General features: G+C 37.5%; 1 protein-coding gene across 1 annotated transcript in view; it reads left to right on the top strand.

Moving 5' to 3' along the window:
• Positions 1 to 552: 552 nt before the first annotated feature.
• The window catches only part of ntm (neurotrimin), a 438,362-nt gene continuing 417,969 nt past the window's right edge, over positions 553 to 20,945 (top strand). The window contains exon 1 of the mRNA XM_073829597.1: positions 553 to 753. Within this exon, the coding sequence (XP_073685698.1) occupies positions 693 to 753 (61 nt within the window). The 5' untranslated portion in view covers positions 553 to 692. The remainder of the gene's footprint in view (positions 754 to 20,945) is intronic.

Here is a 20,945-nt window from a genome sequence, read left to right as displayed (position 1 = left end):
TTTAAAATTGTACTGTTTTTGCTGTACTTTGGATTTTTAAATAAATGCAGGCTTGGTGGTTATACACTATTTCTATTAGAAACCATTTCTTTTGTTTACTATTTTTAATTTTAAATGAAAGCTATAGGCTATTCTCATTTGTAGCAGACATGTACGGGAATTTTCTATTAAAGTTGGAGACACACGGTGCAAAAAAAAAAAAAAAAAAAAACTGAGTTACAGACATTGAATGCTTTTACTAATAGCCTAACGAAGCAATTTCGTGACAGTAGGTAAATTAGTTTCAAGCGGGCATGTAGGAAAATTAAAACTGGTGTTAAATAATAACTCAACAACAGGATTATTAAATGATTAAGCAATAAGACAAACGACCCGAGGATATGCAGCAAATACAAGATTTGGAAACTATCCCAAGCATTGCACTTCAAATGCACAGTCACATTTCTTGAGCAAATGAAAACAGCGAGTTCTTGTAATCCTGTGGAAGCCTATCCAAACAGCTCCATAAGCAATACCTCACCGAAGGAGGGACTTCTCAGCGCCTGCGTAGGTGAGTGAGTGAGTGCCTACTTCACAGTTACTTAGAGCCTGGGACTACACTTCCACTTATTCCTCCGGATTTTCAAATTTGTATTTGCAAGAAGGAAAACAATCACGCAGACCTCACACGCAGCCGAACCGCTCCAGACGCCATGAAGAATCCCGTGTACTGGGTCGTCCTGGCTGGAGTATCCATCGCTTTGATTCAACAAGGTAACAGGAATCTTTTCAGGAGATTTAAATATCGTCTGAAAAGTGTTTTTATTTGGAAGGAAAATCATTAGCTTTGAGCGTTGATTCTTGTACGCGTCTCATGTAGGACGCGCTCGCAATCAGCGAAAACAAGTGAAACTCTGGCGTTTTATGCGGTTTCAAACTGTTACGATAGACATAATTCTGTTTGGCTTTTAAAGCATTTTCAGCTTTTTAGACGGAATACTGGTGGTTTGACTTTACAATAGCGTTTGAAAGTTTTGCGAAAAGCGCGCTGGAGATGGTGAGAGGACGCGGTGCTTCCAAACGCGTGCACTTGTTTCACATCTGCGTGACTGCGCAACAGTGTAATGAGTGAGTTTGGAGAGCAGCTCGCTCCCATCTTAGTTTCTGATCAACTGGTTTAAGTTGGTTGAAGAGATACACAGGGTTTTGCTTTGCTGAGTTAAGACGGGTTAATCTGCCGAGGCAATGAACCCGCGCTTAACATATGCCCGGTCAGGAGGACGCGACAGTTGTCTCTCTTGCTTGTTAGACTATTTGTTTTGGTGTTAATGCATGATTTGAAGAAGACATTATAATACTCATTTAATATATGAGGGACAGATCACTAAAATGTCAAATTCTGTTCCGTCATGTCTTTATAGGAACGTCATATGCCCGAATTTTCCAGGCAAAGACAATGTAGGGTAAATGTCAAAAATATATAGCCTATGAAAAAATCAGAGTGAAAATTGACTTTATGTCTCATGTGTTATAGTTCAAGTGTTTTTGAGTTTTATGATAAGACCGTGTAAGGAACAGACCGAATACTAAGTCGTTACTCACTCAAAATCGTGATTTTCGCTATACAGTAGCTCTCCAGGGAATGTTCATGACAGATGAAGTGATTTCCGATTCGTAAATGAACGATTCGCGATTCAAATCTTTTTAAGGAATCAATTTATCCAGTATAACTGACCAGTTCATTTTAATTGGTTGTTCATAAGTCAGATTGATTTGATTCATAAATTCGACCTATCCCAAATGGCACCCTAAACCCTTGTGGGGTCCACACTTTCATAACACATTGCCACTTTGACTGTCTAGTTAGTAAAAGTCTGCTGTGGAGCTTGCCTCAGTGTGAGCTCCGTAGAGGTGTGCAAAGGAACACCCTTCTGAAAGCTAAAATGACAAATTGGACACCCTACAGTCTCGTGCACTTAACAGATGTGGACATGGCAACCACAAAAAGTGCACATGAAGTGTGATATTTGGGACAGAGTCCACACTTTTGTGACTTAATGCCACTTTGACTGTCGGGTGGAGGTCCATTAAGGAGCACGCCTCAGCAAGCACCCTTCTGAAAGCTAAAATGACGAATGGGGCACCCTACGGTCTTGTGGACTTAACGGACACGGGCACTGGGAGCCATTGTTAGTCCGCAAGTGCACGTTAAGTGTGTCATTTGAGACAAGGCATTCATGTGCACCTGTGGTTTTTTTTAGACTTAGATTGATCACCAAGTTTGTGTGTCTGTTAAGTCCATGAGATCGTAGGGTGTCCCATTTGGCATTTAATGATCTGAATTCAGCCAATTTTGACATGAAATGTAAATCTGTGTTTTTTCTAAATGCATCTTATTGCTTATTCATTTCGCTTAATGGTTTAGTTTTTAATCAAAATATAACTCAGTTTTTCAGTGAAATGAGAGACTTGGCTCTCGACAATCATTTTATCTACTTTAACTACACCCCTTTCTTACAATCGACTGCAAGCTTGCATTCACATCTGCTGCCTTCGTCCTGTGTGTTTTTTTTTTTTTTGATAATCTGTTGCTTCTGCTACATTGCAACTTTAACATCTCACTGGAGTTGATGATTTTTACACAAAGCTGTTGTATGACTTCCGGAGACTTATTGTGCACAATATGAACATATAAAAATGGTCCATGCATGTTTTATATATATATATATATATATTTTTTTTTTTTCTGAGGCTCACGTCTTCAGTGACCATTTATGATAATCGTATGAAAAACAGTGACCAGCAGTCTTACATTTTTTTCCAAACATTTCCGAAAACAAAAGGACGAAAATCAATTGGCATGAGGGTAAGACGTGACAGTTTTCATTTGTAGGTGCACTGTCTCTTTAACATCGATTGGTCTAGTACATGATGATGTGTTCAAGGATTTCTTTTTTTAATGGAAGTGGTGACTTTGAGGGCAAATGAAAATCGAAAACGTGGCAAGCACTCTTTTTCAGACTGGTTCTCAAGTGCTCGTAACAGAATTCACATACTCCAAATCTGACCGTGACATGTCCCTCTTCAAAAAATGTTATGTATCCTAAGCAAATATACATACTTGTCCAAGTAGCCCCCACTGTCTGCACAAGAAGCTTCCACTAGTGTAGAATTAGACTCGTTGTGTTTAATGGAGGTTGTCAGGGGTTAAGAGTGTTTTTTCTTCTTCTGTGGGACAGAGGGAAGGAAAGGGAAGATGTCATTGGTTGCCAGTAAGTTGCCAGGAAGCTACAGACTCCCCTGCAGTGCTCAAGCCAACATCCCTCCAGGCCTGAACTGTCCATTGAACCCCCTATCACTTTTCTAACTCTGTCTCAGCCAAGGCAGGAATTATATGTCATTAAATTGAAATTTGGTGCCACAGCTGTGGTCCAGCTTCACACAGAGAGAATGGAATACAGTTATTTAACAAAGAGAACTTCCTTTGAAATACACTTCAGGATCATTGCTCAAGAAGAATTCAACTCATGAAGTTTAATCAGTGGTTGACACAGTGGAGCATGAGGAGCAGACATCTTTACAATAAAAACAGACTCTACAATAGTTGTAATTCCGAGAAATGAAAGGCTGGGGCTGGATGATATATTTGAAATGATTCGCTGACCATATGAAATTAAACAACACAATGAATGTCAAGGGAATTTTTATTTGGCCATTAAGTTTCCGGATGTCATTAGACTAAGTTAATTTGCATTTGTAATCTTAATTTTGTGGAAAAATGCATTAACGCATAGCAGTCACGTACTTATGAACTATTCTATGCTGTTTTATACACAGTATGAGTAGTATGTTCACTGAAATGTCCAATAAGTAGGGCATTACATTCATAAAATCACTTTTTTTAAATCTGTTTGGTTCAGTTTGCTTCCAGTGGTACTTCTGACAAAGACAAAAAAAAAAAAAAAAAAAACATCTAGAGCTGAGTATAAATATATACATCAGGTACTGCCAAAAGGCTTGAAATATTTGTTTTAGTCCTAATTAAGATATGCCAAAATGTGGTCTGCCATTTGATTTTAGAGGTGTTCTGAAAATCCTTGAGAGATTATGCCTCGGTCCTTCATCTTAATGAACAAATAACATGATCTTTAGTCTGAAGACGCCCTTTATTAAGATATCAAACGCAGCTTCATCTATCCAAAGTGATACGGTCCTGCTGAGTCTCAGCATGATGTGTTATTACGCAAATTAGACACATTAGGTGTCGGTGACGACAGAAAATGGTGCTGATTTTTGCCTTGGTGCTAAATTACCTCTTTGCTAATTTGATCAAGAGGACAAGAGGACTCTCATATTTTTTTCAAGTGGTGAAATAAAATGTTAGCATGTGCTGCCATTATTTTGACGTAGCCTTTAGGGCCACAATTACTTCTCCGTTTGTCGTTGTGCTCTTCATTCCAATTACTTTGAGGGAATGTGATTTTGTGTTTATTGAAATGTCTTTCCCTTAATAAGTACACAAAACGACTCATTCAAGCAGTCTAATTTGGAAATCTCCACATCTGCAGGGAGTTCTGTGAAGCTGCAATGGTTCTGGTTGTGAATATGAATAAAACTTGTATTGCAAATTGTACATCGGTACATGTGTCAAACCAATTTCCCATCTGTTTTTGAATTTTGCACGTTTGTCTAAGTAAATTCATGCCTTAAAATTGAGTTGGCAGTTAGCTTTGGAGATCATGTCAGACCCTCTGACTTTTCTGTGAGCATCAAACCTGCTTAGTACAAAAATAGTACAAAGTAGCCTTCATATATGTTCAAATGTGGCCCAATTACTGTTCATTAAACATCTGCTTCAATGACGTGAGAAGATTCTGGCATACACTGTGCTCATTCACAAAAGAAGTTCAGCATTGTGTCCAGTGAGTGATTTCGTGAAATATGAATGACCCAGAGGTTTAGATTAAGGATGTGGTGCAGTGAACACCCATAGATGTGGCTATTCATTGGTTGTCACGGCTGAAGAATGTAGCCTTCATAAGTTGGCAGTCCAATATTGCTGTCTCTTATGTAACCAGCATGTCAAACAAAATGCAATTGAAAAACTTTTGATGTTACAGATTCGCCTAGGAACAATCAAGCAATTGTTCAAAGCCTTGAGCACTTTAATACTAGGAATCCAGGAAGAAACTGCATTTTCTGACCTATATTTATGTCTTATACTGAGTGTCCAAAATGGTATGTTTAGAGTTTGAGTTCTGTGACATTAATGGCTGTTTCTTTTCATGTTTCTGGAGTCCTACTATTCTGAAACTAAGAATAAAACGTGTTTTAGCCAGTGCTTTGTTACTTTCGAAATGCCATACGGCTGGAACATACATGCGCTTTCTCTTGAAGCATTATTAAACATGTCAAACTCATCTCTGCTGCAATCACAGAGAGGTAGAAATCTTTAACACTGTCTGAGGAGCTGTGTTCTGTGTATAATTGTGTATGTGACAAAAAATCATTCATATTGAATTTTGAACCTTGATGACTTCGACTAAATCTCAGAATTACTAGTGTGATTATGGCAGCTGACATAGGTCACAAATGGCTTGAAACCTAAAATGTGAGAGATGCCATAAATGTATAACACAAAGGATATATAAAATATCCTTGTACACATTGGTAATTGTTTATCTTGTTTAATTAATTACGGAGTTCTACACTAAATTCCTCCAAGCTTTGGTTAAAGTGGATATTAACTATATTCAGCACATTCTTGTTGGGATTTACAAAACAAAGTCTCTTTTTTTTCCCTCAGAGGGCCTTTTCTCATCTTAGTCAAGAATTATTTTACCAAAAACAGTCTTACCAGACCATTTTCCACATTTTCTCTGATCTTAAACAGTTAAACAGGATTTTTTTGGTCACTGTGCCTCTAAAGGGAGCCCCAGGTATTAATTTGTAGTAGAAAACCCATGAAAGGGTTATGCTATTTAAAAAATCCACATTGTTTTATACATATTTTGGACTATGGGGGGGCATTATTTTGATGATGTGAAATGGTGGCGCTTTGTGAGCTACTGGTGTTACCTGTTGCTATTTTTACCGCAACACAACTCTGAATACACTACTTGGGAAATAAAATACTGATACAATGACACATTGTGCGGCTTTTGGTTGTAATTTTCAGTCAAAGTGCAGAAGCGATGTAAGATTCCACCGCTTTCCTAGCGAACTCATCCACATGACTGTTGATGAATAAATCTTCCTAAATACCCATGTTTTTGTTCTCTCCACTTTATTCCTGCTGCCTTTGAGGCTTTTAGTAGACCACAGCTACTGAAAGAGCTTACAAATGGCAGAGATAAGAAACGCTAGATGCCATCCTGGCAGGATGTAAACATGCTGACATTTGTCATGATGCTGCAGTCACTCAAAGAGTTTCTCAGTGCAGATTTTACTCGATATTGGGGACATTTAGATTCCTTGTGGGAAAAAAATCAATGGTACGCCATTTGGTTTAAGCCTACGCTTATATCCATCATCACCTGTAAGCTATTTCAGTAGCTGTGGATATCATATAAGTATTTTATTTTCCGAGTTGTGTAGTCCGCTAACTCATGATTAAAACTTACCTGTGGGTACTTTTTTGCAGTCGCAAAATACGTACCAATAAGAAATAATACTGGAGGCGGTGAAATGGCGAGCACTTGTCGTTTTCTTACACAGTTATGATTACAGCTCTATATATGTTACTTCCTGGACGCAACAAGCTTTCTTAGTAGCTCAGTTGGCACGGAATTGGACTTAGGATGCAAAATCCCTGGGTACGAATCTCATCAAAAACATGACTCATGATGAAAGAGCTGAAAGACGAGAGATTGAAAAACAAGCTAAAACAGCATGCTTGCAATTTGCGGTTTTACGTCACATTTGCTTTTGTTCATAGTTTGTTCAGGTAGGTTTGTGTGTAGCGCAGATGGTACGTTATTTTAAAACGTCACGGAGCATTAGAGTTATAGTGTCACTGAACCGACATTTCAGACATTGTTTGATCATCTGTTCCATGGAAAAAAGAACACTCTTTTAGCGCCACCCAGAGGACATTTCACATTAAATGCGTCATGAAACATACATGTTAGTATGCATTTCGCGTGTTGTGAAAAGTTCCCAGAGGTACGTTTTCATGAGACCAGGTTGGTTTTCTGAGTAGTGTTGGGCGATATGCTCAATTGTCATAACGCCCTATCATCAGGCGGTGAGATTGCGATAAACAATATTATCGTGCTAATTTATTAAATTATTTACTTTCTTAGTTTCGGATACTTAGTTGACGGATAATAATAATAATCATCTTGGTCTAGTCAAAGGCTAGCCTGGGTTTTCCCATGCTGCCTTGCGCACAGCGCCATTTTATTCACGCTGCTAGGCAGCCTGGAGTCCATGGACCAAATTTTCACCTCAGATAGGGAACGAATGGTTTGGCGTTAGCCAGGCTAGTCAAAGGCATCAACAACAGGCAATCTCTGACTATCGTCGATACACGATACTATCATCTATCGGCACAACCCTAATTCTGAGTGTTGTGGTAAAAATAGCAACCATTTTAGGTCATAGTCCCCCCATAGTCCAAAATATGTATAAAATGATATGGATTTTTTTAAATAACGTAACTCTTTCATTGGTTTCCAACTACAAAATTCAGTAAGAGACATCATTCATGTTATATTAAATCTATACAAGTCTTGACACCCAAGGTTTCCTTCAAGACTTCTATGCCCTTCAACAGTATTAAATGGTTGTGTTTCTGACGAGTTTTGTATAGTTGGCTCAGCTAACCCTTGAATAATGACGTCTTTGTAAAGCCTGCATTGCATTTTGGGAATGTCTGATATTGAGTTACATTTCGCAGTAACATAAGTTACATATGTATTTAATTCAATTCTGTGAAATAGAAACGGTTTGAAACTATTCAAAACTCTGATTCAGCAATTTGTTAGTCATTTCTCAGAAAACGTTCACAGAGATAACCTTCATTGCAATACAGTATTTTCCATAATGCAGTGAACTCATTTTACTTGATCTTTTGAAATGAACTTGATTTTTTTTTCCATGAAACAACTGCTGTTGCGGGTGGTGCTGAAGATCAGTGTTGAGTGTGTTCTTCATCTAACAGATGGTGGATAGAGTGATTGAGCAGCACATGTTGAGACTCTAATCCTTCTGTTTTTGATTAGTATGTGGCCTCTATGAGGAGTGAAGAGGTAGAGTAAAGCCTGGACATTTCAATTAGAGCTATCAGGGATTGTGCTGTTACCCCGTGCAAACCCTGATTAAAAAAGCTCTGCTAATCTATCAGAGTGCTGCTACTCAGCTTTTAAGAAATAATGGGCGTTACTTGTCAATACAAAAGTCTTCCAACCGAAAATGGCATGTATTGGATCAATCAGCCTTTCTCTGGCAGTTGAAGCCAAAATGACTGAGTGGAATTATGAAACCAGCTAATGTGGTTTTGTGTTGCATTACATTTAGATGGTTTCCAAACCTCAAGATTTGCAGGTACTCGGTTAACATGCTGTCATAATCGTGTGACCTTCTTTAAGTAAAATTTCAAATGCTTGAAATGAAATGAAAAGAAGCAACAAGCATTTAAGGCGGAAATTACAGTCGACTCAGCATTCACTGAATTGATTTCCAGCACAAGCTCGTTGAATTTCATGGAGGCTTATGGAAAGCTTGTTATAATTAATGTTAAATGCTTGACTGGAAATCTTAATGGCCTTTTTGGGTCACTGTTGAAATGAAATTTCTCATTAATCATAGGCTTTTTGTTATCTGTTTTTTTTCCCTCTCACATTTACTTCCTTATGCGAACGAATAGTTTGAAACTTCCTTCTCACACCGACCACAACTAAAGAAACATCCATCCATGAAGATATACAACATTCTCACTTGATTGAAAAGATGCATTGATCAAACGTAAATCTGATAGGCCTATACAAAGCAATGTACACCATAACTTCAACTTGCAAGGACTCCAGTGATTTATAGACAGTGTTTTGTGCAGAGAATTCTAGTATGTTAAATTCCCTTGCCGTTCCGCTTGTTTCTGTTGCATTCGCTATTAGCATTGGAAATGAGTAATTTCCACAGGCTATCAAATCACAATAACCTCTTTAGCAAGCTATGGAAATATTCTTTCCCTTGAGAAGTTTTGTTGTAAGTGGACTCTGCGTGGTTCAACATCTTGCCAGAGGTTGAAGGAATTCGTCTTGTTGAAATCGATGATGCCGGCTCTCTTGTCATGCTCGTCAAAAAAGATCTGTGACCCGAATCTTGTAAATATAAATATTTCACAGATTTGTAGTTCTTTTTTTTGCCGACTTAATAACGTTAGATTAAGTTAGGACCGATAATAGCTCATCTCATTAAAATTTGACACTTAATCAAGCAATGTTTGCAATCGTTCATTTGCATGTCCCCGCAGAATTAGAAGTAGCAGTTGCATATTTATCAGGATGCTTTAATAAGGATGTAAGCGTTCAGGGCATAAGATATAGAGCTTTTAGATGAATATTGTTTTATTATTTTTTTTGTATCTTGATGTAAATGCAGTTTTCCCTCAAGGTTTTCTTTTGCACTATCATCCAGGTCAATCTCATTGTTTTTGCATTTGATTTTTTTTTTTTTTTCCGTTTCTTCAGTATAACAGTATCTAGATTGCAGTGGTCACCTTTGGACCACTTCAGATGACTTTGCCATGTCATTGAATAACTTGAATGTTCATCTTTGATTCACTGCAGTAGTCATGGTGCTGTTCAAGTCACTGACTACTTAATCTTCAGGTCAGCCGCTAAATTATAAAATGAAATGCTAATACCAGTGGGTATAACCTCAGAAATTCAATATTCCCTCTGATATGTGCCAAGGTAGAAGTTTATGTAAGGAACGCTCAAGAGTGGGTCTGCTACAGCTGTAATATAATAATGCTTCTCTTAGGGACTCACCTTGCATCCTGCTGTCTAGATTTTATAGGCTGTCTGCTGTGCACGAGGAGATTAGAGCAACGCGACACACAGCGAGACAACAATGAGAAAATATGAGTTGTTATTTTCAGAAATTCTCATTTTCTCTGTCCTCTACATAAAATAAGAGTCTAATTTTAGCTGAGATAACAGAATTGCTGTTTAGATCTGACTTTTAATTCTCAGAGTCAGACAGTAGTTGATTTTGACATTTTTCAGCTTGGACCGCAATGGCTGCTTGATAAAATCAAGAATAATTAATAATGAATAGTGAAATCTCATTGTCGATTACTTTGATGCATTGTAAACAAAGAAGTGTGTTTATGTTTTATGAAAATAAAATAATTTTACAATTAATTTTAATTTTACTGTTATGTTCTTGTTAAAGGGATAGTTCATCCAAAACTGAAAATTACCCATGATTTACTCACCCTCAAGCCATCCTAGGTGAATATGACTGACGTCTTTCAGACGAATACAATCAGAGTTATATAAAAAAAAATGTCCTGGCTTTTCCAAGCTTTATAATGGCAGTGAATGGGTGATGAGATTTTGAAGTCCAATAAAGTGCATTCATCCATCATAAAAATGCACAGCTCCAGGGGGTTAATAAAGACCTTTTGAAGGCAATTGTGTGTGTAAGAAAAATATACTTCTTTAAAATGTAAAGGAGAAGTTCACTCACAGAACAAAAAATTACAGATAATGTACTCACCCCCTTGTCATCCAAGATGTTCATTTTTGTCTTTCTTTAGTCGTAAAGAAATAGTTTTTTGAGGAAGACATTTTTTTTATATAGTGGACTTCAGTGGTGCCCCGATTTTGAACTTCCAAAACTATCCCAAATGCGGTTGAAAATGATCCCAGCCAAGGAAGAAGGGTCTTATCTAGCGAAACGATCGGTTTATATACATTTTAAAGTCAAACACTCGTCTTTTCTTGCTCTCCCTGAACTCTCCCTAAACTCCCATTTTATGTTCTCCCTTAACCTTAAAATCAACTGTTTTACATTTTTTGTTGAGGGTGTTTGATCTTTTTTGCATGTTCACTTTGCAAAGACTGGGTCGGTACTTCTGTAGCGATTTTGAAATGATTTTTGAAGTTAAAAAATATGAAAATGTGGTGGGATTTTTTCGACATACCCTAACTGTCTCAACGCAGAATACACAGAGTTCAGGGAGAGCAAAACAAGATGAGCGTTAGAGGTTAAAATGTATTTATATATATATATATATATATTTTTTTTTAATGAAAATAACCGATTGTTTCACTAGACAAGACCCTTCTTCCTTGGCTGTGATCGTTTACAACCGCATTTGGGATCATTTGAACCTGCATTTTGGAAGTTTAAACTCGGGGCACCATAAAAGTCCACTATATGGAGAAAAATCCTGAAACGCTTTCTTCCAAAAACATAATTTCTTTGCGACTGAAGAAAGAAAGTCATGAACATCTTGGATGACAAGGGGGTGAGTACATTATCTGTAATTTTATGTTCTGGAAGTGAACTTCTCCTTCAATAAACTATTAGCTCCACAAATTGACATTTGCACGTACACAAGGGTGTGTCATTCAAGCAGCTAATTTAGGCAAACACAGTGATAAATTTGGAACTGACAAACATGGAAGCACAGAGGAGAGAGCAAAATAAAACAACCGGTCACAAACTAAAAGTACAAAACAAGGATTTGTGAAGAAATATGTTGGAGGATTTCGATATAAGCTAAAAGGAAACTCTTTTTCTTTGCTGTAAACAAACTTTGTTCTCGTGAGACTAGCATATTCTCACCAGAGCTTCAGAATCGAAAAGCCTTTATTAATCCCCCAGAGCCATGTGGAGTACTTTTTATGATGATGGATGTATTTTTCTGGACTTCAAAATCTCAACTCCCAATCACTGCTATTATATAGCTTGAAAGAGCCAAGACATTTTTTAAATAAATCCAATTGTATTTGTCTGAAAGAAAAAATCAAATACACCTAGGATGTGTTAAGGATGAATAAATCATGGGGTAATTGTCATTTCCGGGGTAAACACTCCCTTTATTCTCGGAATTTGACAAAAATAGTGCAGTCTAAAGTGCGCAAGTGATTAAATGTTGTTGTACTTCATATTCTATAGCAATAAATGTTATGAATGCAATTGATCTTATTATGAGCAAATAATCTTAATTAAAAATTAAGCTGTTGTTGTACTTCATATTCTACAGCAATAAATGTTTATGAATGCTATTGATCTTATTATCTTATAATAATCTATACATTAAAAATAAATTACTTTAAAATCAAATTTTTCCACCAGATTGAGAGATTTTTATATCTAATCATTTATAATAAATGATTTCCAGTTTTCTCATCTTTTTACTTCACAACTGGATGGTTCTATTTCGTCTTTTGTACTCGTTAGTTGCAACCTCAGATACCGTGTTTCTCTAGTGGCCTCACCTGAACCCCAGATCTCGACCAGGTACATCACAGCCGTCCGCAAAACATTATTTTGCTGTTTCGTTTGGTTTCTTCCTCTCTAATGTCTTTGTTCAAAAGATACCTGGAGCTGTTCTTTGATGGGCAAAAAATAACCCGCTGTATTCTTGAAGGCAGCATTCCAAAGGTGCTGGAATGCAGCTCATTAGCTGTAGCTAGAGAGATGTTTGAAACTATGATTGCTGTTGATTACTGTGGTGGGCTGTGTAGAGTGATATTAAGATGTGAGAGAGGATCTGAAAATCATTTCACGCGGAATATATTCAGAAAGGGGCGCTCAGATATGCAGCCAGTCCATAACATCTCATTGCCTGCTCATCAAATTCAGTATTGTTGGGACAATGTCTTGTTATAGCTCTCAGAGAGCCGTATACATCAGGATTTAGTCGAGTGCCTTATTTCAGTTGCCTTTTCTCTCTGCAGTGTTTATTCTGGTTGGGTTATTGCAAATAAGCTTAAGGAACTGCAAGCTCAGCCCGTGCTTCTATTAGAAATGATGAAGATATTTCTCAGGAGAGGTTTGGAGGGAACATAGATCAGTGCTCATTGGTCCGTACATGGTTTTCGACAAAAGACAAGCCCCCGTTGCGGCATCAATAATCCCACACCATACAGTGGGACGACACTTAGTTTAAAATAAAATCTAAATTAGGAAATCCCAGCAGCAATACTAGAAACGATTCACTCCATGGCCTGTTTGCATACTCTCTATTGAGCCTAAAATCATTTGCTTATTTTACCTTTCCCTCCAGATGGTGAGACTTCCAATTATTTATTTTTATTTTATTCTTTTTTTCCACCAGTTTTCTCATCTTCTTGCTATGCAGCTGAATAGTGTGAGTAGCTTCATAATGTGCGTATTTGTATGCACAGGTATTATAAGAGATTTCATTTCATGTTTACCTTAGTATGCATGAGTTGTTTACTTTGGTCGCATCTCATTTAAAATTGCATTTTATCGTTTTGCGTGATTTGTAGTCTGTTCCAGTAAAACTGTGATTTTAAAATTAAAATACCAATTATGGATCAGCCCTCTACAGTAAACTGACCTCATTGTTTATGTTCGGCTGGAGGTCTGAGACCGATGCATAAATATTACGGTGATGCCAATCTATAAAGATTGATTTAGTGTGTGTGGGTCTCAGGGAAGGCAAAGTTATACATTCAAGGGAGCATTTGGGAAGCTCGCATTTAAATGCATGACTTTTCAGACTATTTTTTATGGGAAATGAAATAGATTTCCTTCCGAACTTTTATTGGGTCATATTGAGGCTTGGCTTAAACGCCTCACGCAAATAAATAGAAAGCGACAAAGAGTTCTCCCTCTTGCGAAAGGTATTTACGGGAACGAGGTGTTAAACAATTTGTGAAGTCGTTCAAAGGTGACGTATATTTGATTGATTTTTGTCTGTCCTTGGATAGAGATGTGCGATTAGCTCCAGGAATAACAAGTATCCTCTAGTTAAATTTGATCTCTCTGAGTGATTTTAATCAGGAAATGCAATGTTGTTAGCTTTACGTAGAGATTAAAAGGGGAGGCTTGGATAGAAACAGGCGAGCGTAGCCTTCGCTCGTGTGCGCTGACAACCAGGTGCAAGTGGTAAGTCTGCTTTGCCTGCATGACTCCTCAGACAAGACAAGTCAAGGAAAAACATCACCCACGTATAACCAAGCCATGTTTTCCGACACCTTAACTCAGTCACGTAGGAGTGAGGGAGCGCCCCGGTAGACACGCTTTGTTTAGTAACATCCTGCGCGAGCCTTGCTTATCTCGCAATTCCGTATTTGTATCCTTTTTCAAAGAGTTGCATATGTTCATGGTATGTCATGATAAATAACAAGCTCCTATGGATTTGAGCCGCAAACTTGTTTGCTGTTTTGCTGTTGTCCAAGGGATGGAAGTCATAAGATGAAAAACTTGTCGCAGTGTGGCTGTGCTGCAGGATGCTGGTTTCTGAGGGAGAGTTAGAGAACAAAATAAGTTCCCCTGGGGTGACTTGTATTCCCCCAAACAGGAAGAACCTCGGTAGAAATCTTCCACAGAATAATAAAAAGAAGTGTGAAGTTTTCGAAAGCCAACTGAAAGTTTCTTTTTGAGTGGTCTGATTGTTCAAAATAACTACCATGTTCTCAGAATAACCAGTCAGAGGTCACTTGCGGTTGGTGCTAGCATAAAGAGACACCTACACTCTTAAGAAAGAAGGTTCTTTATAATTGGCATCTATGATTCCATGAAGAACCTGTAAATTGGTCATGAACTGAGAAATGAAAATTCCCTTGATATTTTGACCTATTAGAGGTCATTGTACTATATCAGAGGTTCTCAACTCTGGCCCTCGAGGTCCACTTTCCTGCAGAGTTTACCTCCAACCTTGATCAAACTCACCTGCCTGTAACTTTCTAGTAATGATGAAGAGCTTGATTAGCTTGTTCAGGTGTGTTTGATTAGGGTTGGAGCTAAACTCTGCAGGAAAATGGACCTCAAGGGCCAGAGTTGAGAACTCCTGTACTATATAAACATCCTGTAAGTTTCAGAGCTTAAAACGTTGTCAGTCTAAAAACAGCTTATATTGAAGGCAGTCCTGCCCACCGATTCATTTACAAACAAGGCATAATTCTATGTGGGACTTTCAAAAATATTGAAACTAAAAGACAATGCTGTGCCGACTACATTGTATCTGACAGTAATGCCGCAACAGAGAGGCGAATGCACATGTCTATGTAGAAACCAAACGATGAAGATGAGTCTGAAGACAACAAGACGCTTTGCAGTGCTAAGTTGTGTTAAAACAGTGTTTGTGTTGCCTTCCTGCAAAGTTAGGAAAGAGCGAATTAACTTTTTTTTTATGAAGATCCACTTCATTTTGCTGTGGATTAATTTACAAACAAGTCACAATTTGATGCATGCGATTTTCAAAAAGATTGATACTAAAAGACAATGTTCTCCTGACTATACTGGATCTGACAGTAATGTCGCAACACAAGTGTGAGTAACTGTTTTCATTATGTGGTCACTATTGCTTTGTCTCTTAGTACATATTAAACGTTCTGCAATAAGTTATTTATGTGTTTTAAACCTAAATCACAGCAGCGTCCATCTATGAGAAATGTACGCTGTCAAACATAGACAACTATTAGCTAATCATAGCAGTGGGCGTTTACTTCCGAGTCTACAATCCACCATGCCTATTTAAACAGAGCATTCTGATGAGGGGAGTTAAAAACAGGACAGAAAATAGCTTATTACTTCTGAATCTTGATAACATTAAGTGGACTTCAGAGAACAGTACAAAATAGAGAACTGTTCTTTTGGGGAACAGAAAATAGTTCTTTCAAGGCACCACCCCCTTTTGGTGACCTTAATTTTTAAAGAAGTAGTTCACTTCTAGAACAAAAATTTACATAATGTACTCACCCCCTTGTCATCCAAGATGTTAATGTCTTTCTTTCTTCAGTCGTAAAGAAATAATGTTTTTTGAGGAAAACATTTCAGGTTTTTTCTCCATATAATGGACTTCTATGGTGCCCTGAGTTTGAACTTCCAAAAAGTGTTTTTTTTTTCCTTTTAAATGCGATCGGTTATATATACTTTTTTAATTACAATTTGTATACTTTTTAACCTCAAGTGCTTGTCTTGTCTAGCTCTGCCTGAACTCTGTTTTTCCCCGGTTCAAGACAGTTAGGGTATGTCGAAAAACTCCCATCTTATAACTTCAAAATTGCCCTACATCTGTTTTACCTTTTTTGTTAAGGGTGTTTGATCTTCTTTGCATGTTCACTTTGCAAACACTGGGTCGGTACTTCTACAGCGATGTAGGATGATTTTGAAATGATTTTCAAAAGTTGAGGGAGAAAATAAGATGGGTGTTTTTTTTCTGGTTAAAGACAATTAGGGTATGTTAAAAAACTGAGTTCATGCAGAGCAAGACAAGATGAGTGTTTGATTGAGTGGTTAAAAAGTATATAGATTGTAATTCTTAAAAAAAACTGATCGTATCGCTAGACAACACGTTTATTCCTTAGCTAGGATCGTTTACAACAGCATTTGGGATCGTTTGAAGCCGCATTTAAACTGCTTTTTGGAAGTTCAAACTTGGGGGCACCATAGAAGTCCACTATATGGAGAAAAATCCTGAAATGTTTTCATCAAGAAACATAATTTCTTTACGACTGAAGAAATAAAGACATGAACATCTTGGATGACAAGGAGGATGAGTACATTATCTGTAAGTTTTTGTTCTGAAAGTGAACTTCTCCTTTAAGAGTGGCATTGCTATTTTTGATGGTTCCACCAGTAGATAGTTCACCCAAAAAATGAAAATGTATTATTTGTGATTATAATTCCTTTGTTATTTGAAACGTGTATGACTTACTTTCTTTTGTAGAACACGCAATTTATTGGTTGTTTTTTTGCCAATTACAGTTTTTGGCTGATCTGTTTCTTTCATCTAAGCATCTAATTTTTAGTTTTTCTTTGAACTGCGCTAGTTTGTTTGGAGAGATTTGAAAATGGTAATCAAGATGTCATGGTTTTGAAATAGTTATTTTCTACAAAGCCTCTACAGTCAGTGCAAACAAAAGCACCTCAGGGCAAGACAATGCAGTAGTGAAGACACTGATTTCTTTCTCAGCATAAGGAGAAACGCTTGTTAGTCGTGAAAAAGTCGTGAAATGTTTTCACAGCTGATCTGGCTACTTGTACTTATGCAAAGTAACTTATTTTTCTTTCATTAAGATAAATAAATCAGAGTTGTTCACTCAAATTTTTATCACAGGTTTGTAACGCAGTCAGTCACTTGGAGGACAAAGCACACCTTGCCGTAGGCACGCAGAAACAGGCATGCTGTCAATAATCAATTAGCCTGCCAGCACCTCCGCATGAGCGCCTGAAGGAGTCAGCTCGAAGTGTTCACCTTCTCTCTCATTCACGAGTCGGTAATTTCAGCCTTGCTGTTTTCTTTTATTAGATAAAGGCCACAGGCTGTTGTGCTTTGTGTTTAATCTAAGAGAAAAGTTTGTGATGAACTGTGCCTTTTTGGGTTTAGCTCTGTTTGTAAGTTTATAGTAGTTGACATTTACTGCAAGACCAATAAGGATAAAATAAATAATGTGAAACATTATGAGACCTGTAAGTAATATTTAGTGTTATATACAATCTCCGTTGAAAGCATCCATGACACATTTGCTTTATATTCTTCCACTGTAAGTGCAACTTGTTTGTTTTCAGTCAAATTTAGTCCGTTTTCTAGTCAATTGACTGTCACAGCCACTGCTGATAGAGTTTAAAGTTAATCTGTGTTATTTTATATGCATTATTAGAATCATCAAACGGAGACTGCGAACTTGTTCCTAAACACTGATCCCCCTTGCCATTGGTTGATAAACAGATAGCCACACCCCAAACTCATGCCATTGGTTGAGTCAATGTTGCTGTTGTTGGGCAGGTCGGAATGCTTAAACAAACAGCAGTGTTTTAAATCACCAAAGAGCAGCCATTTTACACTTTTCTATCATTATCCAAATAGCTTACTTAAAGTTGTTTTCGCTTTTTAGGATGGAATGGCAAAGTATTTTTTTTTCTTACTTGTGTCATTTCTTATCCAAGAATTGTATCCATATTTGATGTGCTCTATATATGTGCGTTGATCAATTTTTGTGTGTGAATAAAAACCTAAATTAAGTCTGTTTGTGGTATAAGACTTGGCTCGATTCATATAGATTTATTTTATGATCTCTTTTTGAACATTTTGAGGCACTTTTGGGTGAATGGATTTTCACTGAAGGGCCAGAATTGGAGGTTTCTTTTAATATTACGATGTTTTGAAGATGAATGAAAGTCTTTGGATTTGGTACAACATGAGGGTGAGTAACTGGCAAAATAAATTTTTAGGTGAATCTTTAAGTTTTGACCTTCATTGAACATAGAGAATGGACAGGAAAGAAACAGGACTGTGAAGTTAAACTTGAACTCGCAATGTGTCGGAGCAGGTGTGCTATCCAATGTGTCACAACTCTGACATGGCCTTAAACTTTTCTGTCAACCTCTTTCTTTACAATTTAGAAGCTATAGTGTTCCTGCAATGTTTGGACTGCACCTTTGTGTTTGGAGTAGCAGTGTCATATCGTCCTCTGGGGTAAGGTGAGTTTATTTTAGAAGTTCAGGACAATGCCTGCAAGGATAGAAAGGTCATGGAGAAGACTAAATGCCCTTATCTTGTTTAAGGTATTTTGTGCTTTTGCTGGTTGCACAAGGTTCTTCAGCATGTATATACAAAATAAGTAGGATGCATGTGTTTGCAGTTTTGCTCCAGTATGTCCAAAATAACTTTATTTCTGTAATAAATTGTTGCCTATCAGTGACGTTGCTGTAAATAGCATAGAGGAAAAATTAGCTGACTATGAATGCATGAGACATTAGCTGTCCAAATTTTTTTGCTATACTGACAAAAGATAAGAATAGAAACAGCTCTGTTGATGGCTGTCCGCATTGCACAGTGTCCCTCTTGCGTTTGTTTGGAAGGTCATTTCTATAAAGCAGCTTGCCGGCTTTGTATATTGTCCCTTTTCAGTGCGAAGGATAAACCGAAAGGAATTTGGAGGGCTTATGGCACGGGTGGACGCTCATTAACATTCCTCCGGCATAATATTGAGAGCAGTTTCACCATTCTTGTGTAATAGAAAGTCGTTATCTCGCACTGGGGTTTGTTTGGCCATCCGTTCACAAATTAGCTGCCAAACACATAGTAAACTTCATATCAATCTAGATGGCCATTAGAGAATGAATGACCATCGGGTTATAGGTGAAGCAATAATTCACCCTAAAGACTCTGCACCTGATCCTGAATACAAATCAGCAGGCTTTTGGATCGTGATTGGGAGATAGTGAGGGAAAAAAGGTTAGCTACTCTCTTTTTTGGGTAGTCATGGTGGACACAGATTCAATTCAATTCAATTCAAGTTTATTTGTAAAGCGCTTTTCACAATATCGTTGCAAAGCAGCTGTACAAAAAATGTAGGCTACTACAATATATTTAGTAGCTTATTAGTGGTGACTACTGTATGTTAAGTCGATGTACATATGGTATAAATATTTAAAAAAAAAATAATAATGGTGTAATCAAAAACAGATGATGAACACTAATAGTAATGATTATGTGTTGCAATCAAACTTGTAGAAAAATTGTGTAGTGCTGTATGTTGTTTCAAGGCTGGCATCATCGGCGGTCCTCTGAGGGGTTGGCATCATCTCTTCTGAATCCGGGCTGAGTCTTGTGTAATTCCTAGTTACCACGGGATGGAAATCCCGTGGCAGAAACAGAGAAACAAATAGAGAAATAATTAGCGTAGCTGCTGTTCCAACCAAGCAAAAATTGTGTGTTTTGCCCAAGCTGAAAAATGTTGATGTGCATTTGATCAAATGTAACTGAAGTACAACGTTATGAGATACATTATGTGAATGCTTGGCTAAAGAGATGAGTCTTTAATCTAGATTTAAATATACAGAGTGTGTCTGAACCCCGAACGTTATCAGCAAGGCTATTCCAGATTTTTGGAGCCAAATGTGAAAAGGCTCTCCCTCCTTTAGTGGACTTTGCTATCCTAGGTACTACTAAAAGTTCAGAGTTTTGCGACCTTAGGGAGCGTGAGGGATTGTAGCGTGGAAGGAGACTAGTTAGGTATGCAGGAGCTAAACCATTAAGGGCCTTATAGGTCAGAAGTAATATTTTGTAAGTGATACGGAACCTAATGGGTAGCCAGTGTAGAGACCATAAAATTGGGGTAATATGATCATATTTTCTTGACCTGGTAAGTCCTGCATTTTGGACTACCTGTAGCTTATTTATTGAAGAAGCAGGACAACCACCTAGTAGTGCATTACAATAGTCCAGTCTAGACGTCATGAATGCATGAACTAACTTTTCTGCATCAGAAACAGGTAACATGTTCCGTAGCTTGGCAATGTTTCTAAGATGGAAGAATGCTGTTTTTGTAACATGAGAAATATGATTTTCAAAAGACAGGTTGCTGTCTAGTATAACACCCAGATTTTTGACTGTAGAGGAAATAACAGTGCATCCGTCTAGTTGCAAATTGCAGTTTAAGAGATTCTGTGTACTGTTTTTCAGATTCACTGTAAATTCACTTCCAGTTATGACAAGCTCCAAGTATGTCTGGGAAAACTTGAGAATGTGAGAAAGCATATTCTGTGGACACAGTTTGGTGATGAACTGATGGAATTTTGACTGAGATGATGAGGTTGTGGGGCTAAAAGCCGTTTTTACAGCTTGTTTGAATACATTTAGACTCGACTCAAGCCTTCTGCCAGTAAACAAGTCCTTAGGGTTCTTTAGGTTTAGCATGCATCAACATTTTCACATTGCATTTCACAATGCATTTTCACAACTGTTGAATAAAAGACTCCTTTTAACAATTAAATTAATGTCCAGAGATTTTGCTTTTTCTATGCAA

The sequence above is a fragment of the Garra rufa genome, chromosome 23, assembly GCF_049309525.1.
Source record: "Garra rufa chromosome 23, GarRuf1.0, whole genome shotgun sequence".
In the NCBI taxonomy this organism is placed as follows: Eukaryota; Metazoa; Chordata; class Actinopteri; order Cypriniformes; family Cyprinidae; genus Garra; species Garra rufa.
Note: the sequence above shows the minus strand (reverse complement) of the source record. Positions and strands in the feature narration are given on the sequence as shown.